General features: G+C 38.9%; 4 protein-coding genes and 1 pseudogene across 6 annotated transcripts in view; 3 read left to right on the forward strand and 2 right to left on the reverse strand.

The window, feature by feature from the left end:
- Positions 1–4,130, forward strand: part of LOC122091978 (protein YeeZ) — a 6,062-nt gene extending 1,932 nt beyond the window's left edge. The window contains exons 5-8 of the mRNA XM_042662249.1: positions 2,272–2,311; positions 2,408–2,542; positions 3,245–3,382; positions 3,685–4,130. Coding sequence (XP_042518183.1) covers positions 2,272–2,311; positions 2,408–2,542; positions 3,245–3,382; positions 3,685–3,964 — 593 coding nt within the window. The 3' untranslated portion in view covers positions 3,965–4,130. The remainder of the gene's footprint in view (positions 1–2,271; positions 2,312–2,407; positions 2,543–3,244; positions 3,383–3,684) is intronic.
- Positions 4,131–5,040: 910 nt separating this feature from the next.
- Positions 5,041–12,154, forward strand: LOC122091977 (mitochondrial fission protein ELM1-like). 2 transcript variants are annotated; one of them, XM_042662248.1, is made up of 10 exons: positions 5,041–5,932; positions 6,913–7,148; positions 7,888–7,936; positions 8,895–9,044; positions 9,181–9,307; positions 10,505–10,617; positions 10,692–10,755; positions 10,851–10,944; positions 11,039–11,147; positions 11,467–12,154. In XM_042662248.1, the coding sequence occupies exons 1-10, from the start codon at positions 5,795–5,797 to the stop codon at positions 11,566–11,568; spliced, it is 1,182 nt and encodes a 393-aa protein (XP_042518182.1). In that variant the 5' UTR covers positions 5,041–5,794; the 3' UTR covers positions 11,569–12,154. The 2 variants fall into 2 exon arrangements, with proteins under 2 accessions (XP_042518182.1, XP_042518181.1); XM_042662247.1 differs by having other exon boundaries at positions 5,056–5,932; positions 7,888–7,984.
- An 807-nt stretch (positions 12,155–12,961) lies between these two features.
- Positions 12,962–16,273, reverse strand: LOC122091979 (bifunctional phosphatase IMPL2, chloroplastic-like). Of its 2 annotated transcripts, XM_042662250.1 has the most exons (9): positions 15,773–16,270; positions 15,591–15,669; positions 15,346–15,440; positions 15,209–15,258; positions 14,941–15,065; positions 14,730–14,796; positions 14,498–14,587; positions 13,960–14,071; positions 12,962–13,239 (listed from the first exon to the last, which is right to left on the reverse strand). In XM_042662250.1, the coding sequence occupies exons 1-9, from the start codon at positions 16,116–16,118 to the stop codon at positions 13,169–13,171; spliced, it is 1,035 nt and encodes a 344-aa protein (XP_042518184.1). In that variant the 5' UTR covers positions 16,119–16,270; the 3' UTR covers positions 12,962–13,168. The 2 variants fall into 2 exon arrangements, with proteins under 2 accessions (XP_042518184.1, XP_042518185.1); XM_042662251.1 differs by lacking the exon at positions 14,498–14,587 and having other exon boundaries at positions 15,773–16,273.
- Positions 16,274–19,068: 2,795 nt separating this feature from the next.
- Positions 19,069–19,711, forward strand: LOC122092239 (annotated as a pseudogene).
- A 233-nt stretch (positions 19,712–19,944) lies between these two features.
- LOC122090472 (late embryogenesis abundant protein-like) lies at positions 19,945–21,936 on the reverse strand. The gene is made up of 2 exons (XM_042660070.1): positions 20,514–21,936; positions 19,945–20,417 (listed from the first exon to the last, which is right to left on the reverse strand). The coding sequence occupies exons 1-2, from the start codon at positions 20,832–20,834 to the stop codon at positions 20,181–20,183; spliced, it is 558 nt and encodes a 185-aa protein (XP_042516004.1). The 5' UTR covers positions 20,835–21,936; the 3' UTR covers positions 19,945–20,180.
- Positions 21,937–22,009: the final 73 nt, after the last annotated feature.

The following is a 22,009-nucleotide window of genomic DNA, read 5'->3' on the forward strand; positions in this document are numbered from 1 at the left end:
AAAAAAAAAAAAAAAGAAGAAGAAGAAGAAGTAAACTTGAAAATAAAGAGAAATTCAGGATAATGAGGGTCAGAGAAGACCCTATAACGTAAGGGTCAGAGAGAATCATTTAACTTTGACTCTCTTGGGAACACACTCACCCAAGTGGGACTTACCATAAGAGAATCACAATTCACATTGGGGTTCACATTGTGCACCCAAAAGTACAAAAATGCTCATTCATTTGCACTTCTACAAGAAAAAAATGATGAATTAAGTTGTTGGAAAAGAGCCATTGGAGAAGAGAGAAAAGTGGAGCTATGAGCAATAAATATTCATGACATCATGCTGATGTCATCATTTTCCTTTGCTTGAAAGAACTTGTCCTCGAGTTTTAAAGTGTCAAATTTTCATCCAAATATCAATGATCAAATTTCTTCAACTTGTCCTCTACCCCTCTACATGGTTCTACAGAATCAGAACTTGCTTTGTTATCAAGTTGATGCAACTAAAAAAAAAAAAAAAAATGAGAATTCAAAATAGAGTAAAAAATAAAAAAAAATGGACATATTTGATAACAAGGGTCAGGGAGGACACTTAACTAATGGGTTAGAGATGATCACTACTATGGGTCTAAGTGTGAGACTCACTCATCACTAGAGAACTTCAAACTCAGATTGGGTTCACATGCTCACCCAAAATACAAAAATACTCATTTACTTATTTTTTTTTATAAACAAAAAATACAAATATATAAGAAAATGTGAAAAAGTGTCGTTGGAAAAGAGTCGTTGAAATAGAGCCGTTGAAAAAAGTTGTTGAAATAGAGCGTTTGGTAAAACTGTTTGAAATGGAGAGAAAAGTGGAGTCACAAGCAATAAATGCTTATGACATCATGCTATCGTTATCATTAGTGATGTAGCATTGGTCACTAGTATTTAACACCCACTCTACTTTCTCCCTCTGTTTTAACATCTTTCTCAAGTAATGGATTTTTTTTTTTCAAATTCACTCTTTTCAGGGCATCTCCAATGGCTCTTTTTCAACGTCTCTATTCTAACGATTCTTTTTTTCCCTCCCTTATATATGTTTGTATTTTGATTTATAGAAGAATAATGAATGGTTATGTACCTTGAATTTTTTGGGACAGCCATGTGAACCTCATGGTGAGTTTGAGGTCCTTTAGTGATGAGTGAGTCTCACACTTGGGCGAATGAGTCCCCAAGAGAACCAAGAGAACCAAGAGTTAAATGGTCCTCTCTAACCCTTGTTATCCTTTATATGGTCCCTTATTTTGCAACGAAACATTCCTTCATCTTCTATCATATTTTTCATTTTTTATTGAGTTGCATCAATTTGGTATCTGAGCAAGTTTCGATTCTTGTGATGAGCAAGTTCCAAAATCGACCTGAAAGTAATAAATGAGTTTGACGATGGAGAAGGTTACCGATGATTGTTTCACTATTCCAGTGGATGGGAGTATGCCTCCAGTGTTCAACGGAGCGCAACAGAAGGATTACTTGCATTAATTTGGCGCTCAGGAAAATGATGATTGTTTCAAGTTCAAAGATGAATTCTTTCAAAGCAGGGGGAAGTGATGGAACCATATCACAAGTATTTAATGCCCACTCCACTCCACTTTCTCTCTCGTCCAACGTCTTTCTTAGGTAATGGTTTTTTCCCCCTTTTAAATGTACTCTTCCAAGGCATCGGCAATCGCTCTTTTCCAATGGATCTATTCAAACAGTTTCCATATGTGTATATATATATATATATAGTATTTAGTTTGTAGAAGCATTAATGAATGCTTATATACCTTGTATTTTTGGGAGAGCCATGTGAGCCCCATGGTGAGTTTGAGGTCCTTTAATAGTGATTGAGTCCTACGCTTGGGTGAGTGAGTCCTTAAGAGAAACCCCAAGTTAAGTGGCCCTCTCTGGCCCTTGTAGATTGTCATCTTTGACCTTATCCTTTATTCGGTTCCTTCTTTTGCAATATAACTCTCTTTTATCTTCTATACTATTTTGCCTTTTGGATATGAGCTACATCAGGTACTTTGAGTAATTGTTGTTTTGGAATTTGAACATGAAATGAAGTTAGCACCCTTAACTTTTGTATGCTTTATAGCATTGTCAGCAACCTGGAAAGTCTAGGATCTTCTTCTCTGCTTTCTGGGAATGTCAAGATGTTCACTCAAACTGAATTGACAGTCAGCTTCCTATTTGTCTAAATAGTTTGAATTTTGAACCATGGCTTTGGGCAATCATTGATGTGCTTTTTGTTCAAGAGCAGGTGTTTATGGAGATTGTGGTGGTGCATGGGTAAATGAGGAGTAAGCAAATCTACCTGAAGTCATGAGTTACATATAAACTGTAGATGAGTAAGTTAGGCACAATCGTCACTAAAAAACTGTGTGGTCATGTGACAGTTATCCACTGAATAATCTAACTGAATCAGCTAAAGCAAGGTTGGCTGCTGAGGATGGATGGTTGGATCTGGGCCATTCTCTTGGGGTTTCAGTGCAAGTAATGCGGCTTGGGGGTATCTATGGTCCTGGCAGAAGGTTTGTCTGGAGATTACATATTCTTGATGCATATTGTTCTCATGTAAGATTTGTTCCATGCAAATGTTTATACATGTTATCATTTGATTAACCACTGGAATGGGGCTGCCTTTGCATTCATATTGTATTTTGAATTTGTATTCCAACTAAATTTTCTGGATGCTATTTTCTGACAGAGGATTGTATCTTGGTCAAAATCAGACAATTGCCATTCAGAAAGGACACCAACACCATCATTTGGTTGAATTATTTCCTCAATCTCCAATACTAATAAATGCTCCCTTGTCATGTAAAATGAGGAAAAAAGATAAATGCAAAGAAACACAGAGTTAATCTTATAACTAAAGGTTTATTTTCCAGGAAATAAATTTCCATGGAAAGAACTGAGCCTTCGGGGAAAACCATTTATTTGGCTCTCAAATTGGGGTTTAAATGATGTCAGCTTTTCCATTTCCCAGAAAGAAATTTATGCTCAATCCCAAGTTTTTATCTGATTAATCCTTTCTCCTGTAGTTAGTCTCTCACTTGTGAATGCTACCAGCATCCTCATTTTATTCAGAATTGTTATGTTTTTGTGAAATTCTTGGTGATATTTGATTCTGCCAGACTCTGTTTGCTCATCAACCAGAGCTTCTTCTTGATGCCCTCTAGCTTTGTATGCTTTTAATTCACTCTTTTATTAACTAATCAATTTTCTTCCAGTGCTTTGGATACCATAATCAAGCAGGATTCTCTAACAGCAGGGCAGAGGATGAGGGAGACCAGGAAATACACATCACGAGTTCATGTGGCTGACATTTGTCAAGCACTGAAAGCCAGTATCAACAAGCCATCATTGGGGTAGGCTTCTCTCATTACCATTGTCAAGCTCATACTAATTTGCCACATGCGCGCAGTTGGTGAGAAATGCCATCTTGAAAAAAGTGACCAAAAAAGCTACTGAACTTCAAGAGTTCAGTGTGACCTTTAGTTCTAGCAAAAGTGAGAAGGAATAACATGAATGTTCATTTTGATTAAGTGAATGTTGCCATTGCCTTATCCCAACCAAGTAGGGCTAAAAAGTTATCTGATAGATTAGTGCATGTGCCCCAGTGACTGTCAATTACCATAAGCAACTGACCCCATATATGGCAATGTTTCAGGAAAATATACAATGTTGTTGATGATGACCCAGCCCCTCGTGAGGAGGTGTTCACATTTGCACGGACCTTGGTCCAGGAAAAATGGCCTGACCATATTAAGCAGGGTACTTTGCCTGATGATGGAGAATCAGTTATCCAGAAGAAAATAACAAGGGGAGAGAAACGAGTTCGCAATGATCGTATGAAGAATGAACTAGGAGTAAGGCTACTTCATCCAACTTATAAATCAGGACTGCAGAGTATTATTGAATCTATGGACTGCCCGTTTGAGTCGAGATGAACACATAATCTCTATCATTTCTCTTTTTTTTTGGGGAATTAATCTTTTTTTTCGGGGGATGTGTAGTTTACGGTTATGGGTTGGTAAATCTGTGTATTTGTCGTATGTCAAAGTTCTGCTCCAATTTCAATCACATGCCGTTCCATTAACGTCATGAATTCTCTCAGTATTCTCGTTACTTTGTGCACCTTCTTGATAGTCCTTGATTTTCAATATCTTCTATTTTCAATTGGTTAACTTGGGATTGGGCTGAAACTAGACAGGTGTGCTGGGACCTTGGGATATGTTTACAAAAATTTCAGCCAGTCACTGAGGGAGCATTTCCCTTTTCAATGGTTTGTTTTAAGGGAAAAGGCAGTCATCATTTTAAACTAAATTAATACATCAACTCCTTGTGCTTGGTGGGTGGTTCTTTGGTCATATCCTTTAATATCACAATGATACCTGAGCAATCAGCCAAAACTGGTGTATAGGCATATTTTCTCATCCTAACTTCTTTGATTTACATATTTTGGGCAATACAATACCTGTGATTTAATTGATGCCACAATTTCATTACATCAAAATTAGGTTGATGCTGCAATTTTAAGGTGTGAAATGTCTCCTCTTAAAGGTGGTCTCTTCAGATTTGGAATGAAGCTGTTTCCTTCTGAATATGAGCAACAGAAATTATACTACGATCCCTTCTTTAATTTCGGTGCAGACCCACAAGATTGTATAGAGCTTAATAATGTCATACAACATGGGAAATTGCTCCCATGGCCATCCTGGATACCTTGCTTAACTAAATAATAAGACATTCGGACATGCTAGTAAATTTCCAGGATAAAAAATCTTAAGTTAATAATATTTTCTCTCCCAGGGTATTTGGTTATTTTACATAGATGATTCGTGAATGTATTCGAAAGTATGAGAAATCTCCCAAATCCATAGATACAAAGCTTCCATGCCTTGAAGGGGACTCATCATTGTCGGAGCTTGTGTGGGCATATGTAGGCACCTCAGTTATATTGATGATTGGTGAACGCAAATCCATATATAGGTGAATGCGAATCCCCATATATAGTAGGTTTTTATACCTCGACGGGGACTCATCATTGTCTAAACAACCTCTGGAGGTGACAAAATGAGGTGTCTACAGTCTACACACGCACACAGGAACACCTTTGTGCCTTCCTGAGCAGAATGACCTGCCATCAGCCCTTAAGCCGTCACACACAACTCACAAGCATGCTCCACAGCACATTTCCATCCTTGGCACAAATGCACGCCTCGTGCACTTGCCCCACCCTCTTTTCTGGTCAAGTGGCTACAAAGGCCCATATGCCCATTGTGTGCATGGGGCAGGGGAGGGTCACACTCAAGTAGTCATGAGTTCATGACTACTGACTCATGTGACGAGTCCGTGACACTGATGAGCCGCTCGGTCGCCGGCGCTGTCCACCACTAGCGGCATTCCTTCGACATATCGGAGTAGAAAATCCTTTAACGGACAATCTGTTTTTTTTTCAGAATGCAGGCAACCCAAGTCAGAGAAAACTCTGTAAACGCGAAACGCTAATGATTTATTGACTCGATTGAGATTGAGATTGTGTTCGTTATAATGTTTTGAAGCTGGTTTCGAAGTGGGAATTGATTCATTTGAAAACGAGGAAGGAACTCATAATCCTGTTTTTTAGTAACTGAGTTTCCATTATAAGAAGAGAGATCCGAAAACCCTAGCTTTAAGAATCTGATCATGTATGCTGTTTGATTGAATGGGTTTGCTCAAAGTTTTAGCATCTGATTTGGGCAATTAGACTTCCTGAACCGCCTAGTGGTTCTCTGCGCATGCCGGAGATTTTCGAAGGTGGGATTTACAGTGTTATTAGGCGGGCAGTTATAGTAGGAAATGGTTTTGCTGGTTCGGAGAATCAGAGTATTGGATTGGTTCGCGCTCTCGGGTTTTCAGATAGGCAGTCGTTCTATGTAAGTTTTACTTGCCCTTGTTTCTGTTATCTGTCCGATTTAAAACTTCTTACTCACCCCCCCTCCCTCCATCATTGTTCTGTTAGTTATTGAAAATTCTGCATTTTCTATTTTCAGTATTTTCCTTTAATTATGCACAAACTCAGTTAGATTGGCCTATCGATTCTGGATATTGTGTTATTTTCTTCTTTTTAATGTTGAGAAGGGGGTTGGGAGGTAGATTTCAATATTCATATTTTACCATTCGTATGCTGTATATTTTTGTTATGAGACATTTATCTATTTTGAAGTGATTACTAGTTCTCAAATACTGTTGGCCTTCTGAATACCAGAAGCCAGTGTGGTGGTAGTAGCCTTGGATGAGTGTTTTACTGTTTTTATTAAATTATATAATTTTCTGACTGTCGCTTATATTTCTCTGTTAAATTATCACAAAGGCTTAGATCATTATATCAAAGTTGTATTGTAAATGAGAGATCATTTGTTGCAACATTAATTGTATACTTGGTTAATTGGAAAGTCTGGTTGCCTGCAGCTCAGTTGTTGATACACTGCAAAGGATAGCAAAATGATTATCCCTAAACAATGATATATGTCTTGGCCTACTCCCAATCTTGTCAAATTGTCTCCAGACACTTGTTTATTTTATCTTTTCCTTTTTGTGCGTTCTGGGGGTGATATGCTTTCCTTGTTCTTTGTCAATAAATTCTGTCATCAACCATTCTCCTCACTTGGGGGAAGGAAAAAAAAAATCTTCAAAGAAATATTTTTGGCAGTTATAAGTGTAACATGTGCCTGTTAATATTATTGTGCTCCTGATAAAGAATGAAGTGAAATACCTTATGTTTATTGGAAACTGGATTCTTATTCTTTTCACAAGTATTAGCTGTTGTTTCGAAAACAACAATAAAAGATCTGGTTTTACACTATGTATGATATTTTATCACATTCCAATGACTCGCATCTTGATTGCACTGCAGCGCGTTACAAGGCCAACTGGCAGACTCAACAAGTGGCTCCATTGGCTCCCGGTTTCTCTCCACAAAAAGTTAAACTATGTAATTAAGAGGATTTGTGGTGAGTCACGATTTCTAACAGCTGGGGCAAGGAAGCTGGTTCCCGTTGCTGCTGAAAATGGTCGGAGTTCAGGCTTGTCAACTGTTCTAGAAGCTGATGCAAAACAGATAGCAACAATTGCTCGTGAGACTTTTGAGAAGTATGTCTCCTTTCTGGTTTAATGCACACGTGTCAAATATATATATATTTTTTCCTTTTCTTATGCATGAGGAATAACCTGTTTTGTCATGATTAGGGAGGCTTAAAAATGAGAGAGCAGTTTTGACTTTCTTCCATGAATGTTTGTATTGAATCTGCAAAGTAGAATGAGTAGTGGGATTTGATCCTCTTACCAAGGCATTGAACCTTTTCAGATTTTGGTTTGTTGCAGTTCGTTTTTTACCAATGAAACATCAAAATAGATTTTGAGAAGTCCATGTTAGCTAACTGCGTAGCTTATTGATTTGGTAAACATGAGACGTGCAATCAATTTTAGTCGCATGTCTCCAATTAAATGTTCGCAAGAGTAGAAAAAAGGAAAAACCTCTAAAGAATCTAAATAATAATTTAAGTCCAATTATAGATTTAGTTTTCACATTATACTCTAGGGAAATATTTTCCCACGACACCAGGGTACTATTTTCCCTCTCACATGAGACTTTTTTATTATTCTATCACTGTGACCATGTGGGCCCCATGCGGATGATACAGTTCTCCGTACAGCCATTGGTGTGGTGTGCAGATTCCTCCCCACACTGGCTTTGTGGGGAACCATCTCCATCAACTTTATTTCATACCAAAGTTTCTTTCCATGCATTTTAAGCGTCTGTGGTTTATTGACTTTGACACCCTGTTATGCAGTACCTTAGTTTCCTGCATGGCTTTATTATTTCTTCCAGGGATGGCCCTTTGTCGGTGGTTGCTTCTGGCCGTGACACCATATCTGTAGTAAGCTCCATAAAGCGATTAGCTCCTGAAAATGTTTTTGTGGTCCAGGTACATCTTTGCTGTTTGCACATGTTTTACTTGTCATTGTGCTGTATGTGTAGATAATAAAAAAAATAATCTATTTATTTCCTTCATCCCACAAAGACTGTCTTATTTGAAAAAGCACACATATTAAGGAGGTTGTCATTAATGTATTAACTACCCACTAATTTAAAATTGATTTCCAACATTGCCTCCATTGATTTAGCTCACATAATAGTGGGAAACAATTATGGAAATTGATCTTAAATAAATGTCTAGATGACTAAATAGGGGGCATTAGGGGAAATCTGAAAAAGCTTCATTTCTTGCTTTTACAATGGACAAACATTTTGCAACAATAAAAAACCTCAAACAAAATTATCTTTGTGAGAAGGCGGGAGTATTTATTTCTTATTTCTGGAACATTTCTTTTCCATTGTACATTTCATTTGAAAAATCTAGGTGCAGCTCTGGATAGTAACATGATAACTAACATTATATTCCTCAGATTAATCATTTGTGCTCCTCCCTTTGAGAGGCAGCTCTCACCATGTATTGTATAAATATTAATGAAGCAACTAAAGCTGCTTCAGGTGATTTTAGTTTTAACTTCTGTGTTTGGGGAAGGAAGTTTGTGATGTGCTTATGTTTTACAGCTAATTCGAATTATGAGTTGTATGGGTGGCCAACCTTTTTTTTGGTTTTGCAAAGCATTTGCATTCATTTGATCTGTTTTTCTTTAAAATTGTAAATTTGCTTCATTTTATTTAGTTTTATTGTACCTCTAAATTCAACCCAAAAAAAAAAAAAAAAAAAACATTGTACCTCTATATGTTTCATACATGCAATGGATTTTGTGGGACTGTTTTTTGCTCTGTTGTTGGTAATAAATATTTCAGTGTCTGACAAGCAGTAATTTTTGGCATTTTACTTTTAGATACAACATCCAAGATCACATTTGAATAGGTTTGATCTGGTGATTACTCCTCAGCATGACTACTACCCATTGACTCCTCAAGCACAAGAACAGATTCCTCGGTTTCGCCGAAGGTGGATAACTCCACATGAACCTCCAGATAGACATGTTGTATGTTCCTTGACTACACAATATTTATCCATTAGGTTTCATTTTTCAGAGAATTTTTGACCTTAATGAGGTTGTTAGCTTCATTTTATAATTCATCTTTGCTCATTTTTCTGAGGCTTGAAAAATTGAATGTCAGGTCCTCACGGTGGGAGCTCTACATCAGGCTGATTCTGCTGCACTCCGGGGGGCTGCTACTGCTTGGCATGATGAGTTGGCACCTCTTCCAAAGCCTTTTCTTGTTGTAAACATAGGCGGGCCTACGAGTAATTTTCTTTTCCATCTGATGTTTGTCATAGCTCCATAGTTGTATTGCAATATATGCTTTTTCAATGTATCACTTGTTAAAGGAGACTAAATTCGAACGAGGAATAATCCAGCAGGAAATTAGCTTGAACAGGATCAAAATAGAACAGTCAAAGGAGAAATTCTATAACTCAGAGAAAACTCACATTGGTTAAAAAATCAGGTCGAGTTGTCTATTTTGATGATAGAACATTCTTGCAGAATTTGAAGAAAATCTGATGTCAGGATATGGAAAAACAGGAGAGTCCTTGTTCTGTTAAGAAAGTAAACAGCAGAACTTGAGATGTAGAAATAGATCAGGGATTCCAGATCTGAATTCAGAAATTTCAGAGATCAATGAAACAGAAACCAATGTATCATTTTGGAATGAAAACAGATCAGCAGATATGTGAGATGTGAGATTAAATCAAAACAGAATCAGATTAGCAAGCAGAGATATTGCAATCGACAGAATTGATGAACAGATCTGACTTGTTGATGGTTGTCATTGAACTTGTGGGAAATATTCTCCTTAAAAAAAAAGGTAAACCTACTTTTCGCTGGTCTCTAAAGATTTCCACTAACTACTGGACTAGCATAAGATTATTCTGCAAATATGCCAACAGTACCGTGCTTGATTGGCTTCTGGATAATTTAAATCAACTTTTAGGCGGTATGGAGCAATGTCTAGAATCATAGGCTTGTTGAGAGCATGCTTTGCAGCTCTTTTTTTTTAGATAGGTACACTATAGAAGGGTGAGTGGGAAGATAATAGCCAGGAGACTTGAACTCGAGACCTCCTAGTTAGCGTGGACTTATCACACCACAATCTCACCAACTGCACTTTGCAGCTTTTTACTTGCAGTGACTGTTTCAACTTTGGCTCCTTTTGTTCCCCAATGATTAGAACAGGGAAAAAAATGTAAGGCAAAGGATTTCCCCTATTTATTTTAATTAGTAACATTTTGCGTTGATAAGAGAACTTTTGCGTCTTTAGTAATATATAGGAAGTTTTTCTTGTTCCGACTTTTCTACATTGGAGTATGTTAATACCCACATTTGTTTGCAGATACTTGAATTTGGTGCCACTTTCCTGGGTTTTCTCATTCTGTTTAGTTTGCATTCTTGGTAAGTTCCAGATTATCAAGAGCTAATACTTTGTGCACATTTTACCATAGGACACTGCCGCTATGGTGTGGACCTTGCCAAGCAATTAACTTTGTCACTACAGAATGTGCTTGCAAGCTGTGGAAGCCTGAGAATATCTTTCTCTAGGAGGACTCCTCGGAAGGTATTATTTTTTCTAGCAATTTTCCTTCCATTTCCTCAGTGGTACTAAATTTTTTTCAATGATGTTGTAAACAGGTAGCCAACATTTTGATTAAAGAACTCAGTTGTCATCCAAAGGTTTACATTTGGGATGGGGAAGGTAATCACAGTTTCGTTGGCCTTTGAAAACAGATGTAAATCTTTTTTGGAGAATCTAGAGGATTTTTTTTTAACTGGTATTTTGACAACTTCTAGGCTCAAATCCACATATGGGGCATCTGGCATGGGCCGATGTCTTTGTCATCACAGCAGATTCAGTTAGTATGTTGAGTGAGGCTTGCAGCACTGGGTATGTATGCTGGGAACCACCTCTATGGCTACCCATGTTTAGAACTATTGAAGTGTAGATCTAAATCATCTCCTCTTTTGCCTGGATTCCACAGCAAGGCTGTCTATGTCATTGGGGCAGAACGATCTACATGGAAATTTTCCGACTTCCACAAGTTTCTTCGGGAACGAGGCGTGGTTCGGCCATTTAGTGGTAAAGAGGATGTACGTGATTAGACTTCCAATTTTGTACTTTGTTACAGAAGCTTTTTATGGTTCAGAAAATAGAAAAAGAATGTGCATATCCACCTTGAGGGTTGGCTACTGGCCTTTTGTATTTTGATCCACTTTCTGTACCCATGAAACCCCTCTGCAAGCACAATTTCCTAGTTGTGGTGGTGGACATGATTATCCACAACAATAATTACTTTTGTTTTTTCACCCTTCTTTTTTTTCTGTATCATTTTTTTCCGGCTTAAGATGAATACAAAATATACTGAGGGGCTGACTTCAATTATTTGTTTTCTTGGTTTTTCATTTGCAGATATCTGAGAGCTGGAGCTATCCACCTCTTAATGATATGGCAGAAGCAGCACGTCGTGTACGTGAAGCACTTGCTGAGCGTGGATGGAGATTGCAGGTGTAGCAAACATTTTTTATCAGTAAGATCCTATCCCATTTTAAGATTGGATAGTGCTCGAACTGTGTGGACTTTGGGCACAGGGGTGTTTGCATCCAATTCCAGCCTTTCGCAAGCCTAAAGAAGTGATGGTTCGCTTTATCTGATCAGCAGCGTGTCTGTTTATCCATCGGATCATCAGCTTGGCTACTATTAATTGCTTGCACCCAAACACCATACAGACGTTTTTGTTCCTCTATTTCCTCCAGGGTTGAGTGTTGTGCTTGGTAGCTGCAGAATGAAATAGCAGCACTGGCAGTCCGGCTTGTAAGACAGAAGAGATGTTTACTGTTTCCATTCGGTGGACGTGTATCTCTTTCACTGTAGCATTTTGCAGGAGATGGCTTTTGAAAAAAAGAAAAAAAAAAAAGAGAAGGGTTTGTGAATGCTCTAAGGTATTTAAGGAAATATGAGAGGATGCTCAAGGGTGTAGTGTAGTGAATGTGTTCAGGTAAGGCTAGGAAACCATGGTTGAACATCTCTGTAGGTTGGTAGAGTTTAATACTATTGTAATAGTCAATATCATTTTAGTGTTCGAAATTGCTAGTGGTCACTTCTTGTCTCCTACTATTTCCCTCCGAATCTGAGCTGGGAGAGTCCTACTGGAAACACAATCTCAATTTGTTGCCTATTTGAGAAGCTCCAAGAGTGATCTCTCTTATACCCAATGGAGGGCACTTCTCTTTAAATTGAACACAGGAAAACAATCTCCATAAGAAGCACTACTATCATCCAAGTACCACTATTCCTCTCCACTGTTCATTGTTTTTCACCACACATCACCTACTGACATGGTCACACTGACTACTTGAAACCAAATTCTCTCCCCACAACAATTGATACAAGACGAATCATTGGCCGATTATAGTCACCCAGGATAATTCTATGAAGGAAAGTAGGAGAACATAGATGCCATACTGCAGAGTTGGAAGACTTCGGAGATGGAAGCTACAGCAGACCAAAGCTTTAAAAATAATTGTCAAATTCTACCTGCTTTTACAGATCGGTCAACAAGGTAGATATCTTTTGGAATCTTCATACATAAATTTCTCTCCCTCCCCCCAACACCACACACCACCCCTCACCACCACCACCACCCCACCCCCTCCCCCCCCAAAAAAAAAAAATCCTACAGTACAAACGTCACAGCACCGCACTATCACAGGAGGTAAGATAGAGGGAGAGGAGACGTGGCACCTCTTCTGGCGCATGGTGAAAGTTCAGAGAAACTCGATCTTGGTCTGGATCTTCTGGTTCTAGCAACAACCTGCTGAGGAATGTATACCCACTGAATAGGCTCATACCTAGACTTGATCTGAGTTCATTATGTAAGGATATAGTCATCCTAAAGAATCACAGATTTATGTTAGAAAAGTTCGATACTTCAATATATAAAGTTTCCCAAACTCAACTTTTCAAATGTTCATATGTCGTCTCCACAATAGAAGGAAACCATACGAAATTGAGCGAGAACTTATGCAAACGGGCAAAAATGATGCTGAACTTGGGCAAATAGAACAGGCTTTCTTGTGTCTTTCTTGTGTCTCTCAACAATTCAAATTAATGTCTACTGCCATTCTAGTGAATCTAGAGCCAGTTGGTGAAGCTGTTTACCTCCTGCTGCTAGCACATTGAAACCTGAAAATGCAGTAAGATAAAATAAGCGCACCAAAGAATACTAAGTCGGAGCATGAAATTTTACGTGACATGCTATATTGTGTTTATCTCCTGCTGCTACCACATTGAAACCTGAAAATGCAGTAGGATAAATTAAGAGCACCAAAGCAAACTAAGTCGGAGCATGAAATTTTACGTGACATGCTATATAACGTGTCAGCACTCACAAGAATTTTTTGTTCTGATGCAACATATTGGATTCTAGAATAGATAGATCTGAGAAACTGAATATGAACAGTTCAAAGACGTTCTGTGGTATCTGCTCTTCAATCCCTTCCTGATTGGAGAGTTCTTTTTAAAGGTTAGTAAATGACTCGGGCTGTACTGGCGAGCAGTCAACCACTAAACATGAATCCAACTAGCAATCTTAGCCATATCTATCATGTAACACTCTTCAGCACTCTATCCAATCGTTGACAACAACATAGCAACTACAAAGAAATATTCTTCACCTCTTCAGAATAGGATATATTTTATTTTTATTTTTTAAGAAATAATTTATCCTTTCCACTTCACCTTTTTTTTTTTTTTTTTTTTAAGCCTCATACCTCTAAATCCGCAATCGTCTGAATTAACTCAGGCTTTTCCTATCCATGAACACAACTTTATAAAAAATGAAGCATTCCACCAACCATATGGCTGTGAAAGAAATAGAAAGAAATCAGCAAATAGTAACCGTACTCGTTACTTGAGAATCTGAAGAGGCCTCCCAGTGAAGTTGATGTCCACTCCAGTCAGTTATCACTCCTCCAGCACCTTCTATAACCGGTATCAGTGACAGGAAATCATATGGCTGTGAAAGATATCAACCTTATTAGTGAGGAAGATATTTGATTGGTCCCCAATCATATTAATCACTTGGTGATTATATGGACTTCATAAAAAAGGATGTTTAGCTGCGAGCATTCTGGCAGCACTCGGGTGAAGAGCTCATCCACAAAACATGCAGAATGCATGTTACAAGAAAGTAATTTAGACAACTGATTTATGCATTTGAGTATGTAAATCATCCCTTGTGCTTAATGAGTTTTCACAGCTAAAAAAAATATTCACAATGGGTCAACCCCCCCCCCCCCCCTTCCCCAAATACAAAAAGGGGGGGGGGGGGGGGGAGAGAGAGATAGAGAGATGGTCCATGATAGATAATGGTTACCCCGCAGGCAAATATGGCCAAGAATACTCCTGCACATACATAAGGAAAAGAGAAGAAACATTTCACCTTAAGACCAGACTCAATAACAAGATCCACAAAACCAGAAGCTAAAAGGGCATAGGCATAACAGTCACAGCCGTATAGTGGTACTTTCACCTATAAACCAGAACATATTGGAAGTAAACATGTAAGAATAACCAGGGATTTAAATTTGTTTACCTAGATAAATAGAAAGTCCAATGAGGAAATCACAGCAATTTCTTCAGCCAAAATCCAGTGGAAATTGTCATACACTAACCTTGTTTCTAACACGAGCAAATGCCTCTTCAGCATCTCCACCGAACAGATGTGGGCTTGTAGTGTATCTAAGAAACAGAAAACAAACAGAACATGAACACCTATGGTTTTGGCCGTTGGGTGCAACATAGACAAAGTACAGAAGGCATGCCACAATATCTAAAACACCACCTCTTTCTAAGAACCACAATATCAAGATAAGGAAAACATACAAATAGGCCTGGGAAAGTTTTGCACAGGAGCGTGTAGAGACTTCTTCTCCGTTCAATGTAGTTCTACTCCCACTCACCCCAATCCATCTCTCTCTTAGAATAGGCTGATCAATCACGCCAAGAATCTGAAAATGCATGATTTGTTAGTAATCGTGTTAGTAGAGCTTTTTGTTCCAGTATCAATTGTATGCCATTTTAACTATAAATCATGTCAATGCAAGAATCTTAAAGGAGTGGCAAACCAAATAGTATTAAAAGCAGAACATACCGGTTTTCCCTTGTATAGAAGAGCAATAAGGGTTCCAAACAAGGGCTTTCCTAGAACCAGGAGAAGGAAAGGGCTAAGTACTAAAATTTCAAAGCTTACAACCCAATTTATGTCCAGAGAGAGAGAGAAAAAAAAACCTGTAATGAAACTCTTCGTCCCATCTATAGGATCCAAGACCCAAACGTAGTCAGCAGATTTCTCTTTACACCTCCAGCCGTTCTCCTCTCCAAAACTGCAATTGCATTTACTCCAGAACTTGAGCATAAATAATGAAGGTCCAAAGTCATAATCCGTTGCACAATAATTTGATTTCTCGGTTCTGATATTCACAGAAGAGAAATATCGTAGGGACCCATTTGGTAAACCGCATGGTATCACTTACATTGCATGAGATGGAAAATTCTCTAGTATAATTGAAACCATGGACTCCTCTGCTTCTCGATCAGCGATTGTTACAGGACCTGTAACAATTTCAATTTTTTGAAAAATTTATATACATCGAAGATGAAGATGAATGAAATTATAACAACAAAATCTCTAAAGAGTAAAAAAAAAAAAGAATACTCAAGTCATCCTTGTCGAGAATCTCGAAGCTTTTGCGGAAGTAAGTGCGAATAACTGCTCCGGAGGAATCAGCAAGGTTATTGGCGACATCAACAAACCGGTGGAGTTGGTCTTCGAAACCTAACGGAACGGTTTCGATCCCATTGGGGAGATGGTTCTGGTCGGGGTTCATGATCGAAGAGGCAGACATTCTCCGCCGCGGAGCTGTAAATTCGAGGGGCGGCGGCGAATGATTATCTGAGAACCGAACACTCCGATTGTTGCGGAAGGACTTGGGCGAAATCAGAGGAGATAAGGGAAGGAATTTAGGATTATTCTGTAGTAGAGCTCGAGGGTGAGAGATCATCGGGGTCGGACGAAGGTTTTTCAAATAGGTGGGAAAGAAGAAGTGAACAGAGAGTTAGCAGCAGTAGCCTCTGTGCATAAACATAAACAAGGCCTGGAGTGGAGAGTGGAGAGTGGAGAGTGGAGGGGGGTCGAGGTGCTCCGCCGCAAAGCACTAGGGGTGCAAATGCAATCCGGGGTTTCAAAAATCGGTGAGTCCCCGATTCTTGAAACCCTGTTCTGAGCTCAACCTAGTCCCAAGTAAGTTAGGTTGGGTTCAGACTTCAGATCTCGAAGCCCAGGTTCAGTTTTACTGTGTTCAATTGAGCCCAACCTAGCTTTAATTAGCCCTGATTTGGGCTGACACTGAGCCAGGTTGACTGTAATTCACCACGGTAATCCTATTTTTCTCATGCGAGGCAAGACCAAAAAAAAAGGGCAAGGCAATGTATGATATTATTATTATTTTTTTTTTGACACCCCTAGTAATCATCATTGGCCTCAGAAAAATCTTATTCGTGTCGACGTTAAATTTCAGGACAAATTTTATAACGGATTAAGAATTCCAGATAAAATATAATAATAGTAATTATAGATTTTTTTAAATAAAAGTTATTGAAGGTAAGATAAGGGAACAATCATGGGCAAAGGGTCTCTTCACTATGAAAGAGAGACTGCGAGGGAGACACATGGCTGGTAGTTGGCGGGGTCCGTAGCCTTTTTTCTCAATCCAATCAGACCCAATCTAACACAACCCAACCATATTTATTAAGTATATAATCATATAAATATGTTAATAATTATTAATGGGTATTTATAGAAAAAAGTCTTTCGTTTTCCACAATCTATACATATACAAAAACTTTGGTCTTTGACTTCTACAATGCATCATGATCAAGCAACCAAATAATCTATAGCATTGGGTTAGACTAGATTGGGTTAAACCCAGCCCAATCAGGGTTCATTAGGGTTGGGTTTAGTTAGGCTTGGGCTGAGATATCCTAGCCCGACCTAGGGTTGGGCTGAGATATCCTAGCCCGACCTAGGGTTGGGCTGAGTTAAGAGACCTTAGGGTGGGGTTAAGATCGCAGCATCAAAAAGAAAGTCTGAATTTTCCACGGAAGCCGGCTTGAAATATTTGATCTTAGGTGCATTTCCCTCTGGAATATTATTGTTCGGGTACGACCGGACAACTACCGATATCTAAAAATATCTTTTATTAGAATGTTGTTGTTAAATTGTTAGATGCTAGATTCGCGCCCTAGCTGATCTACAACCAAAGAAGCAACGGCTGAGCTGATCGTAGACCACCCTCTCCCGGTGGTCGAGAGAAATCCCCTTATATGATATTCGATGATGCAAACATTAATATATAACATGAGACAAAAAGACTGCTGATTGCATAGCCCTTGAGAAAACAAGGACAATTACTGCCCCGCAACATATGAAATAAGAAATCATCCATATACCCCTTTCCTCGCAATGGTGGCTTTGAATGGGTGTAGATGCTACTGTTGGCAACAAATCTACAATCTGTCTACAACAATATGTTGACCATATATTCTTCTGCAACCAAACTTGTAGAAGGTTAATATTGGAATTGCAAACATACCAAAGTTGTCCAGACTCGAGAGAATGTTTTTTACTTCTAATTAGGAGATGTGAACACTCCTCTTACCTTGATTCTTTCAAAGACTTAATGCTCTTCGCAGAAACATGAAGCAAAAATTGAAAAAGATGACAAATGATAGTAACTCATAGACAAGGAAAAATACGATCTATTGATATTCAATATATTAAAAATACAATCTATTGTCCCTGTTAATGTTAAACATATTAGAAACAAAATCTACTATCTGTATTGATGTTAAACATACTAGAAACGTGATATGCGTCTCTGTTGATATTAAATATATCAGAGATGTGATCATTACACTAAAAAATGAAGTACATAACTTAAAGAAAATACTAATGTAAAAGAAGAAAAAAAATAATAATAAAAGATAGACTTGATATCTGAGTTTGTTTGATCTATTGATGGTATCATTTCTTCCACCATAATCCTTTTTATAATTTTATTTGAAAGATCATGCTCTTTTAATAGTTTTGTAACTACAAGAACCCATATATCATATCTTTAGTGAGATAGTTATTGGAATTACTCCCTTCATTGGTTGAAACAGCCTTAACTTAAGCCACGTCTTTAAAACTTTCCTAGAAGTTAAACCACAATATTGTACAAATTATACTGATTGACAATTGATCAAACTGACCAAAAATTCAAAATCGATTAGCTGACCATAAAAAATTGAAATCGATCAATTAATCATAAAAAATCATGATTAGTTAACTAACCATTATTAAAAATGATCAATTCATAATCCAAACTCCCAAACTCTTATATTTTGTCAGACTGAACATAGTTAAAAATGGTCAATTTATAATCCAAACTCTTATTTTTTGTCAGACTGCTGATCATAGTTCAAAACGGTCAATTTATAATCCAAGCGCCTCATTGAAATTTTACTCTGACCACCAAATGTTGGTATGAATTCTATCTTCATGATCTTTTCATTAACGATCAATCCTTTAATATAAATTTACTATAATCTGATTGGTCAATTGCCATATGCATCGACTATAAATCATCTGGTTCATAGAAGATTTAGATTATGGTACAACAGCTACATGCCTAGGGCCTGTTTGATAACGTTTCAAGAAACGCGTTTTTACCATTTCTGTGTCAAGAAATGACAGAAACGGAACAAAAAACGTTTGACAAACTCGTTCTGTTTCTCCTGTTTTCATAAATAGAAATCAAAATTTATGATGATTTTTGTTCCCAGAAACGGACCTAGAAACGAACATGACGAAACAAGTATGACTTGTTTCGTTGTTTCTGAGAACAGCTTTGATGCCCAAAAATTGTGAGTCGCTGCTACCCCATCTTGACCGCCTGGCTCTACTCGGCTTACTCCGCCTTTCTCCTCCTCATCTTATCTACTCCTCTTATGGCGCACCAACCTCTGTTGTTTCCAAACCTATTAGACGACGTAGCCCTGCAATGCATCGCAAGGGTCCCTCATTTCTACCACATCGACCTCTCTCTTGTCTCCAAATCATGGCGCTCCCTCCTCCGCTCTCCTATCTTCTTCTCTACTCACAATCGCCTCAATTGTACCCAACAGTTCTTCGTTAACGTCCGCATCCATGGCTCTTCCTTCGTGGTTCGCCATTGATCATACCCCATCCAACCCTCAAAACCCTAGAAACCTCTCTCCTGTTCCTCCCATCCCTTCTCAAACCATTGGTTCTACCTTCGTTGTCACCGGACCCAGAATCTACGTCCTTGGTGGTTCCGTAAATGATATCCCATCTTCCACCGTTTGGATCTTCGATACTCGATTCAGTCGATGGGAAATTGGACCCAAAATGCATGTCGAAACGGAATTCGCCGCCGCTGGTGTTCTCAATGGAAAAATTTATATCATGGGAGGGTTCGATCCACCAATTGGGCTGAAGTGTTCGGCCTTGTGTTGGGGTCTTGGGCTCATGTTCCCAGCCCTGCTGAGGTTATGGAGAAATGGATGCATGGAGTGCTGTCTTGGAGGCTAAATTTATCAAACATTTTTTTTTCTGTGTTTTTTAAATTTCCATTCCTCTCGTGTTTCTTAAACAAAAACGATAAAAATGTTATCAAACGACCCTTATTACACTCAATGATCCTAAATAGATGACAGCATATCAGGTACTCTTCACAGTTTTGTGAATCAAACCGTACGCTTGTTTTCCGGATGACTTGAAATTAAAAGTATGTTAACATGTACTTAGCCTGTACGATTCTATCGTATCTTAAAGGATAGTTTGGTACCATTTCTAATTCACAGATACAAAGCCTGAAGGAAAGACTGATAGTTCAAAACTCCAAATAGAGCATAAACAAACATATGCCCATGTAACAAAGTGACCTACTTACAATATACAGCGACAAAGCAAAACACACTAATAACGGAAAACAAACCCTAATACACTACTGTAACATATATATATATATATATATATATATCCAAACCCTCTAGTTTATTTAGTTGTGGTGGCCAGGGAGCTTCTCCTTTATCTTCTCCATCAACCCCTTCTCGTGACGCTGCTCCTGCGTCGGCTCATGATGCTGCATCTGCCCGTGAGATCCAACGCCAGTAGTGGCAGTGGTAGTAGTGGTGGTTGTGGTTTGCAGCTGGTCCTTGTGTTTTCCAGGCAACTTCTCTTTTATTTTCTCCTTCAAACTCTTCTTCCTCCTCCCACCTTGTCCGTCGTCCTCCGACTACAAAACCAACCCATTTCACAATTATTATCAAATCAAAAACTTACCATACAACAACAAAACGATGACAACGTGAAACCAGTAGTGAGTACTTACTGAGCTAGAGCTAGAGCTAGAGCTGCCGGAGCGATGCAGTTGCTGCTGATGCTGCACACCATCAACCCATCCGGTCCCGACCATTGGTGCACCGCCTCCGTAACCCTGACCACCAATTTCCGTTCCCGTTCCCGTTCCCGTTCCCATTCCGGTGGTGGGGTAAGACTCGTGGCCCTGCCCCGTTGTAGCGTACCCATACGCACCAGTGTCGGTGCCCTGTTGGTAGATAGGATTACCGTACTCATCTTTGAGCTGGACTGGGTTTCCGTGTTCATCTGTGAGGCGCACCGGATTCCCAAATTCGTCTCTCAAATACGACATTTTTCAGGTAACAAATTAAAACCGGTTGATCGACCTTAATGACTAGGGAATTGAGTTTGCAGGGCTTGTTGATGTTTATATAGGCAAAAATGGTGTAAACTGGAAAGGGTAGTGGTAGGGGACTAGTAAGTAGCAATTGTGTGCGGTGTCCCCCGTGTGTGAGATAAATGTCATATATGAATTACACGTGTCGACTGTTTACAGTTGAATGATAATGCGTTGACACGTTAGGGTAAAAGATTGCGTGGCATGTCCGAGTGCAACGAACGTGCCTCTCTGTTGTCTGCTTTGTAGAGACAAGTATTAATAGCATGTAGCTGCCGAGTAGTCGTAGTATTATCCTCTTCTTTAGCGTGACCAACTTGGTGAGTCAAGAGTCACTAGTCACGAGTCACGACTCAAAAAGGGTACGTTCAATTTCAAATCGGTATTGAACCTTCGTCGATCATAACCTGCTCCACTCACAAAGGCAAAATCCGCAAAGAACGGCCACTCGGGAGAGTATTGTTATAATCCCACGACTGTGAATAACCCAACTATCTTGTATAAGAACTTTTGAAAATCACCCCAATTCAAACCAATTGAGTTTAAAATAGAAGCCTTTGCAAGATTAGAATCGGATCAAAATCAGCTGGATTAATCCGAATTTCTATTCCTTTCTTTAAAACCTTACCCCCAGGGTAATAGGTAATTGGGTATTGTACCAATGGTGTCACAGCTGATACCGATACTGATATGACGCATATGATACATATCAGGCCGTATCAAAGACAGCTTCCTATCTCACCATTGACTAGCTAGGCTAATCTTCAAGTATATGCCCATCTTTTGCCTGAGCGGAGCCAGCCCAACTAAAGGTGTGTGGGCACTTGGGATCACAAGCTCAAAGGAAATGTCCAATTCTTCCGCCGTGCGTGCGGCCAACTCATCACACAGATTCTCCTTAGGATCAATTCTGGCCCAATCTAAAGGAGCCCTTGTGTGCCACTTATGAAGCTTTACGGGGCCAGCCACTATTATTACTAATTTGCAATGTGCTGTGGACTCAACAGCCACACTGGAGGGAGGATCCTCTCAAATATCCTCCCAGACCTAGAGAGAGAGAGAGAGAGAGAGTAATGAAAGGAAATTAAGTACAATGACAAAATAAATAAATAAAAGGGGGGGGGGGGGGG

The sequence above is a fragment of the Macadamia integrifolia genome, chromosome 10 (genome assembly GCF_013358625.1).
Source record: "Macadamia integrifolia cultivar HAES 741 chromosome 10, SCU_Mint_v3, whole genome shotgun sequence".
Lineage (NCBI taxonomy): Eukaryota > Viridiplantae > Streptophyta > Magnoliopsida > Proteales > Proteaceae > Macadamia > Macadamia integrifolia.